The sequence below is a fragment of the Triticum aestivum genome, chromosome 6A (assembly GCF_018294505.1).
Source record: "Triticum aestivum cultivar Chinese Spring chromosome 6A, IWGSC CS RefSeq v2.1, whole genome shotgun sequence".
NCBI lineage: Eukaryota > Viridiplantae > Streptophyta > Magnoliopsida > Poales > Poaceae > Triticum > Triticum aestivum.
This window is the reverse complement of record NC_057809.1, coordinates 62944241-62952909: the sequence shown is the minus strand read 5'-3', so window position 1 is coordinate 62952909 and position 8669 is coordinate 62944241. Positions and strand designations below refer to the sequence as shown.

Sequence of the window (8669 nt, the reverse complement as noted above, 5' to 3'; positions counted from 1 at the left end):
GAGGCTATATATACCCCTCCACCCTTCTCTCCATTTGAGAGAGAGCCATCAGAACGTGCCTACACTTCCAGCATTCTTTTTCTGAGAGAAAGAACTACCTACTCATGTGTTGAGTCCAAGACATTCCAATCCAACAACAAGAATCTTGATCTCTAACCTTCTCCAAGTTGCTTTCCACTCAAATCATCTTTCCACCATAGCCAAATCTGTGTGAGAGAGAGTTGAGTGTTGGGGAGACTATCATTTGAAGCACAAGAGCAAGGAGTTCATCATCAACACACCATCTATTACCTTTTGGAGAGTGGTGTCTCCTAGATTGGTTAGGTGTCACTTGGGAGCCTCCGTCAAGATTGTGGAGTTGAACCAAGGAGTTTGTAAGGGCAAGGAGATCGCCTACTTCGTGAAGATCTACCCAAGTGAGGCAAGTCCTTGTGGGCGATGGCCATGGTGGGATAGACAAGGTTGCTTCTTCATGGACCCATCGTGGGTGGAGCCCTCCGTGGACTCACGCAACCGTTACCCTTCATGAGTTGAAGTCTCCATCAAAGTGGATGTACGATAGCACCACCTATCGAAACCACGCCAACAATCTCGTGTCTCCAATTGCATTTGCACATTACAATCCCATCCCTTTACTTTCTTGCAACTTGCATGCTTTACTTTCCGCTGTTCATATACTCTTGCCATGCTTGCGTGAAATGTATTGTGAATGTTTAACTTGTGCTAAAACTGCACCTTAACTTGAAGAACTTAAAAACTGCTACTTTTCTTTGTTGAGGGTCTAATCACGCCCCTCTAGACACCTCTTCTTGATCCTTTCAGATAGACAAGGTGTACTACCTCTGATTGGCTTTTGCTAAATGGATTGTGACTTTTTTCTTGCACTGAATTAAACAAGTGCCCATGCAGTTTCAGAATCTGAACTTCTGTCTCATTAAACAAGAAGAGCGAGGTTAGTCATCCATGATGCATTTATAGATCCATTTGATGATGAGTGCCATCACATCTTGAATACTCCTCTATGCATTTCAAAGGTACTACCTAGCATTACCATGTTTGTGTTTCCCAATTAAGTTTTAGATCAACAACTATTATTACAAGGTTGTCAGAATCGCAATTCTATTGTACGATTCTACGACTTTATGATCCAAACTAACCCTTCCGATTCTACGACTTTAGTCTCTAGAATCTACGTTTCTACGATCCTGATAGTGAAGATTCTACGATTTGCGATCCTACCATCGGAGCTCCGATTCGATTCAGAATCACGATTCTGACAACCTTGTATTATTATCATTCTGAATGTTTTATATACAACTTTTGTAGATAAATCAGCTATGTAGTTTTAATATTTCATATATACTATCAATTGTTTTCCCTCAAATGATGAGATTTAAATCAGTTATGTGTTGTGCAACAAATATCATGGGAGTGACCACTCCAAGATTTTAATATTGGTAATTATGTATGGTCCTAGCCATATTTGATAACATATTGTAGGCAAGGTATAGTCGGTACTGTCATTGTTCTTTGTGCGGTTAAAAGATATGGCAATTTAGTTGTGCAAGAAGAATTTTAGAGGTTACTTCAGTACTTTGGGTCATTAGTTTGAATAAAACATTTTAGGCTTTCTCTTCTGCTGTGGTTCATGAAAATATCCATTTTTTCTATTCTTGTGTTAATTAAGAAAAGGTTATACCATATTACTTGGAACTTTATCTCAGATTTTTTGTTTGCAAACTGATTTGTTGAACTTTTTGGTGTAAGGAGATCAACTACGTCTTGCGTGCATTGCATGTTACAACACTTTGGTGAAGAAATATGCAATATAAGAGGTATTCCCATCTTCAGTTCGACTTCTTGACAAATGAAATAGAAGTGAATTCTTATTGGAAATACACCTGATCCTTTTTATATGGCAGTGACAGTTCTAGCATTACTTCATAGCTGCCGATGGCTTGTTACCGAGTACTTCTACTTAAAATTCCTTATTATTAGTTGTCAAATACACCTAAAGGCACCATCCTATTTTTGTTAATTATCATTTTATCAAATGGTTCTCTTGGGTACTGCGTGTGTTTAATTCAAGCCAAAGATATGAATTGGAGTGCATTTGTAGGCAGGGCAGCGCGTCCGACTGTCCTACGAGAAGTGCTTGCAGCTGAGGACCCAGGATGCCAACGATGTGGGGCCGTTCACCATTGAGAGGACCAAGGCTGCAATCAGGGACCTCCAGACCAAGCTCAACATCTCTGATGTCTTCATCGACGGCGTGTCCCGAAGTGTCATTGTCGTCCGCGATGACCTATATGAATGTACATATTTTTATGAAGCACACAAAGATGAGGTGAGCATGCTCCTCTCAGACTCGTCGCACGGTTAGAGGGAGGCATCAAAGGCACACTGCCGCCGTCGGGTCGTAACATGCAACAATTTCTATTGTTGTATCTTATGTTGCCATGCAGTAAGATGCTTCTGTCGATGGCATTATATTGTTGTGTGTTGCCTATGATGCCATTTTAGTTTCTTTCTCACATGATGCATCAATATAGTAAGTTTATCAAGAATTGCATGTATGTTTTATCTAGATCAAAAAAGGAAACTTCTCACATGATGCATCAATATAACTGAAAGGTTCATTACTTCAGTCCATTCTCTGAATGTGTTTTATCTGCACTGCTCTTATTCTAATCAAATATCACTACTTAGTATAGGTAGGAAAGTGAAAAAGGCGAACCTAACCTGACATCGCCCTAGCTTCCTCTCAAGAGGCGCACCAAGGGTGCACCCCAACCACTAGTTATATTCATGTTTTGGGGGGCATGGCACCTGAGGAATGATTTGATCTTTGGTAAGGGAAAGGAAACTATCTCTGCCTTTGTGAGTTTTATTCGAAACTATTGGGCATCCTTCTCGTCCTGTCATTCCAATGTGAAGATGGAGATTAGCAACAAAGATAAGGAGAGGGCGGATGGTTTAACTTTTACTAATGATGTGCATGAGAATTTTGTGGCTTGGCAACCTCCTGCTAGGGAGTTCATTAAGATTAATATTGATGCAAGTTATGTGAAGGCCATGAGTGTAGCGAGTGTGGGTGTGGTGGCCAGGAACTATGCTGGAGAGGTTATCATTTCGTCGTGGGATTATATTGAGGTGTGCAATAGCATGGATGAAGAAGAACTGAGAGTGACCCTAGTAGGGTTGTAGATCGGTACTACTCTCCACAAGCCCATCATTTTAGAAACTGATTGTTCTTTTGTGGCATCTTCTTTTGGAAATGATTTTCGAGACATGTCTTCCCTAGTTGATCTAAAGATGGAAGCGTTGTGTATTTCCAAGAGGATGATAAATTGCAAGATATTCAAGATTAATAGAAGGGTCAATTGGGTGGCGCACCAAATTGCGAAGTTTAGTTTTGAAAATAGGCCCGACGGTGTGCTTCTTAATAGTGTTCCGCCCTGCATGGGGCTAAAGTTATAATGGATGATTGTATGAATGTTTTAAATTAATTAATATATGGGAGGGGGTTTAAAAAAAGGAAAAGTAACTTTGAGAGAGGGAGAAAAGGAGCACTATACGTATATTTGGCCCTTCATATTTCGGTTAGAAATAACATTTTCAGTTGCAAATCGATTTTCTATACCCTATAGATTACATTTCTCTTTTCATTAGTTTTTTATGCTCTTGTAGCAACTATTTGCGCATTTCTCTTAGCAAGATTCCCGCATCCACGCGCGTGGGCAGCATCTTGTTTGTACTATGATGGCCCATTGAGCAGAGCAGCTGACACACGCCTTTTACCTTTTTCTCCCTATCTTTCTTTATATTGTTCCTTTATTTTATTTTATTTTTAAGATGTTGCTTTGTCAATTATTCACGGCAATTGATGGCTGACCATCTGATGACATGTGGCCGGAAAAGACACATGCAAAAATAATGTCTACACACATGTTTTAGATTTTTTTTACTACTTCCTCGTCCTAAAATAAGTGTCTTAACCTTAGTGCAACTTTGAACTAACTTTAGTACAAAGTTGAGTCATTTACTATGGGACAAAGGGTGTATAACTTAGATTTTACTGTTCATCTTAGATCATGTGAGCTCAAGCTCACAATATAAGCTTCCGATAACATGCTCTTTTTTACAAGGAGACTCGAGTCCGTTAGGTAAGACTCACTACAACCGACTTACTAAACCAGCCCAAAGAAGAATTCTACTAGCTCCCACGCCCACAGAGCACTATAACTTTACAACCCATATCTTAATTTTACAGCTCATGCTAGGTGCACACATAACTTAGCTAGTAGGGCACGGAAGCATTCCTTGGTATTTTACATGATTATTACAACACGCAGATATAAACTCCTGAAAACACGGCTTTGTATCGGTCGCTGCAAACCTCAGAAGCAGTTCGAGCCACCTGATGGCAAACTTCAAACTAGCTACTGCGATGAAGCTTTACTTTTTTTTTGCCGGTGAACTGCGATGAGGCATGTACTACCTCTGTAAAAAAAATATAAGACGTTTTGTATTACTGCTAAACGCTCGTATATTATTATTATGAGACGGCGAGAAGCTAGAAAGCTAGGTGGCGTGCTTGTCGTCCTTGAGATGGCGCGCCTTCTCCTCCTTCACCTGCGAGGTATCATGGTCTGCAGAAAAAACACAACTCAATTATTGTTAGGCAAAACAAACAGTTATAACTTCCATCATTCATAACAAAAAAATAAAAAGTACCAGGAGGATGGGTCGGATGCGCCTCGGCAGTTGGACGGCTGAACGCCGGCCGGTCGTCGTCCCTCGCGTACACCCCGCCGAAGCCTTCCTCGTCCGACCTCGTGGAGTAGGCCACCCCGAACGGGTGGCTCGTCACGTCCCTACACGGACCAACCAGCCAACCCAATAAAACGGCATGCAATTTGCAAGGGAAAATTAGCCGTACGTGATCAACCAAGCAATATACTCTTTGGTGTTGTGCGTGTCGTCGCGCGGGTGCTCCATGCCGGGCGCGGCGGACACGCTCCTCCCTCCACGAGCTGCGGCCGCCAACCTCGCGGCGGCGAACCGGCCGAGTCCTGTGCTGGTGCCACTAGTAGACAACCTGAGCGAGAGCATGAGAGAATACAGCTCGTCCGGCGACGATGCCTCTCCAGAGTAGGCCTGGCGAGAGAGCTTAGTTATAGGCAGTGGTGCCGTCGTCGCCAAAGCGATGGCGCGCGTCTGGAATGGCCCGGAGGTGCGTCGTGTCTGCACACGTAAACCCCTTGAAGAAGGAACGAAAGGGACAGGGACGGACGAATTGTACCGGGTAGGATATGAGAATTCTCTGGAATTCGTACGTGTTGCTCGATCGGATAGGCCCTCTCTCTCTCATCCTTGAGAATTTTCTAGGATGCTTAGAGGATTCTAATTGAAAGTCAGGAGAATATCATATGGAAACCAACACTCGATAAAAACTGGTAAAAACCACGAGAAAAAGATATTTTAAAGTTTTAAAAAAATAAAAATACGGGATGTTAAGAGGTAATGTTTTATTGCTACACAAAATTTCAAGTTGAAACACATTACGAGATGTGAGCTATGAAAAAGACAAAACCAGCGTTGAATAGTGCCGAATAGTAATGCCAGTATTCAATGCTGAATTTGTCTTTTCATAGCTCACATCTCGTAATGTATTTCAATTTGAAATTTTGTGTAGCAATAAAACATCATTTTCTTAACATCCCATATTTTTTTCAATTTTTTTTTGAAACTTTAAAATATAGTTTCCACGAAGTTTTTATTTAATATTGATTTCCGTATGATATTCTCCCTTGAAAGTCACTAGGGCATCTCCAACGCTGACATAAATTTGCTTCGACACCATGTATATGGCCATTAGTAAATGACAATCTGAAATTCAAACAAAGTTCGATCCATATGCCGCTGAATCATATGAGGGCTAGATCACAGCAGGACCGGACTACATGCCCGATCACAAAAGAAAAAAAAGACAGGTATGCTATTGTTTTTACATGCCTGATCACAAAAGAATATTAGTCCAGTAATCCATGCAGAAAATTAGATTTTCTGCCCTGCCTGATAAGGATCAAGTAGAGAGATCCTAAGGTTTTTGGCCCATTCTTTCACGGCGAACGGTATAATCAGTAGATAATTTGATTGTTGAGCAGATTAGATCTACTCCACAGACAACAGAACAGATTCTTACGAATCAGCAAGCAAAACAAGCGATATATATTGACGTCCCCGACTTGGGACATTTTTCCTGTCTATTCTTAACTCGAAAATTCAACTCCCTATTACAAATGGCCGGCTGTCAGCTTATATAGGTAAGCCCTAAATCGAAAACTATTCAGATTGGATAGGCCCAACCGAGTTAAAATAACACAATTTAAAATAAAACTCTATGACCCATGACATGGCCTGGATATAAAGCAATGTTCAGCCTAATAAATTAAACCAAAACTGGATAACCAATTATTCTGAGCCACTCCTATTTCGACATGCCGAAACACATTGGTGGTGTTCTAAAATTAGGCTTCACCTCATCCGTAGGAGGAACTACAAATAAAAAGGATCCAAACTTCAGAATATCAGGATGTGGTGAAATAACAGGAGTAATAGATATCCTCCCCTCATCACCCCCCAACTTGACAGGGAACCGTCCTTGGTTTCTCCTTGATGTGTTGGACCTTCGTCTTCATAGTAAATGCATCCACTTTGATATCCTTGTCAAGCATAGGCTGCGGCACATGACGCTTCCCCTTATGCCACAAGGAATAAACATTAGATCTGCCTTCATAAGTGGAACGCCTATCAAATTGCCACGGTCGGCCTAGCAGGACATGACATGCATCCATAGGCAAAACATCACAGACCACCATGTCCTCATAAGTACCTACAGAAATTTTCAGGCGCAACTTATGTGTTACCTTCAGCTTCTCAAAATTATACAACCACTGAACTCAATGTAGTTACGAGTGTTTCCATGTAGGCAACAAGAGAAAATCCACCAAACTCTTGCTGATAATGTTGGTGTAGCTGCCACCATCAATAATCAACTTGCATGTAGTGTCTTGGACTGTGCATTGGGTCCGAAGAATATTCCAGCGTTGCCCTTGTCCCTCTATGCGATCTGCGGACACACGGTTTACCATCAAGTTAGTGCAATTAGGAGCAGCATTCTCGGGATACACATCCACTTGTTCAAGTTCCTCAGACTCCTCACTCGATGGATTAACAGCCGTGTCCTCATCACTAGCAGACACATATCCATCCTGTGTGAGCATCACCCTTTTTGTATTAGGGCAATCACGCCTCATGTGTTCTTGGCCTCCGCAAGTAAAACACTCATGTGTCCTACTCCAAGCCGTGGCCTTTCCTCTTGGGGCCAACCAGGTGGGGCGGCTAGGGCTGGGAGGGGCACCATCCCTTCTTTGTACACCGGCCCTAGGGAGAGGGTGCCCCTCCCCCAAGCCATGGCCTTCCTTGGCCATTATACATAAAGGAGATTAACAAACCTCCAAACCTCTCTCTCTCTCTCTCTCTACATTTTCTCCATTGTGTTAGGCTGCTCCATCTCTCTCTTGTTCTCTAGTTGCTCTTCATCTTGGACGCTAAAGTGTTGCTGAACCGCTGACAAGGAACATGGATTCCGCAGAGAGCCCATACGTTTGATCCTGGATCCAAAGAAATACTCATGGCTGAGAGGTTTAACCTACCTGCGGAAATATGCATGTCTTCACCAACATCTTCTTCTCCGTTGTGTTTGTGTTGGTAAATGTAAGTGCATCTAGTGCCCCTTAGTGATTTTGGTGTATTGAAGACTTATAGATTAAGGGACTAATGCGTTTGTGAGTGTACACAGCTCTATAAGTCTATGAGGAGCTTGATATTTACAGAGAAAGTCGACCCCTAAAAATGAAGTTCTTCGACTGAAGACTTTGGATCACTGAAGACTTTCTGAAGACTTCGAAAGTGAAGAAATTGGTGTGACCTTGAAGACTTGGTATTCGTTCGAGGAACATGAAGCGTGAAGACTTTTGTTTTCGTAGTTTCATTTTCTCTTTCTTGAGTCATAGGAAACACCGTACTGTTAAAGGGGGTCGAGGAAATACTAAGAAAAATTTCCTCGTGATGCTCAACTTAAAATCCTACACCTACTAATCCCTTCGAGTGAAGCCATTGGAAATTTCATACAGTTCAGTCAATTTCTTTAGTGACAGAGACACAGTTCTTCTGGTCTCTGAGGAATTTGTCCTAACTGAGGAGTTAGGAATTCGCCAGTGCAGATTGCCTACACAGTGAGGAACATGATAGCCCTGAGGATTTTGCTACTCCAAATTCCGACCGTTGCTGTGCTATGCACCAGATGTCCCAAAATATCTATCCACCTAACGGTCATATCATTGAAGGGCATTTATGTCTTATCATGTCGGGCTGCTCCCTAGGCTATAAATAGCCGCCCCCACAACCACTTGTTGGTTGGCTGCTCCGAGAGAAACTGACAGTTGTCATTTGAGAGCAACTCATCCTCTGAGGACTTTGAGCGAAAATCATCAAGTGAGGAAAAACCCAAAACTCAAACACCTACAAACCCCAAGTGATTAAGCATCACTGAAGAGATTGATCCTGCGTGGATCCGACACTTGTTACCTTTGAAGACTGTG

General features: G+C 42.1%; 1 protein-coding gene across 1 annotated transcript; it reads right to left on the bottom strand.

The window, feature by feature from the left end:
• Positions 1 to 4064: 4064 nt before the first annotated feature.
• On the bottom strand, positions 4065 to 5162 carry LOC123130289 (uncharacterized). Its single transcript, XM_044550220.1, has 3 exons — positions 4964 to 5162; positions 4738 to 4877; positions 4065 to 4652 (listed from the first exon to the last, which is right to left on the bottom strand). The coding sequence occupies exons 1-3, from the start codon at positions 5113 to 5115 to the stop codon at positions 4585 to 4587; spliced, it is 360 nt and encodes a 119-aa protein (XP_044406155.1). The 5' UTR covers positions 5116 to 5162; the 3' UTR covers positions 4065 to 4584.
• Positions 5163 to 8669: the final 3507 nt, after the last annotated feature.

Coding starts and splice junctions, on each gene's coding strand:
- LOC123130289 (XM_044550220.1), bottom strand. CDS start 5,115: ATGCTCTCGCTCAGGTTGTCTACTAGTGGCACCAGCACAGGACTCGGC. Junction 4,878..4,963: donor GACACGCACAACACCAAAGA/GTATATTGCTTG, acceptor TGGTCCGTGTAG/GGACGTGACGAGCCACCCGT. Junction 4,653..4,737: donor GCATCCGACCCATCCTCCTG/GTACTTTTTATT, acceptor TTTTTTCTGCAG/ACCATGATACCTCGCAGGTG.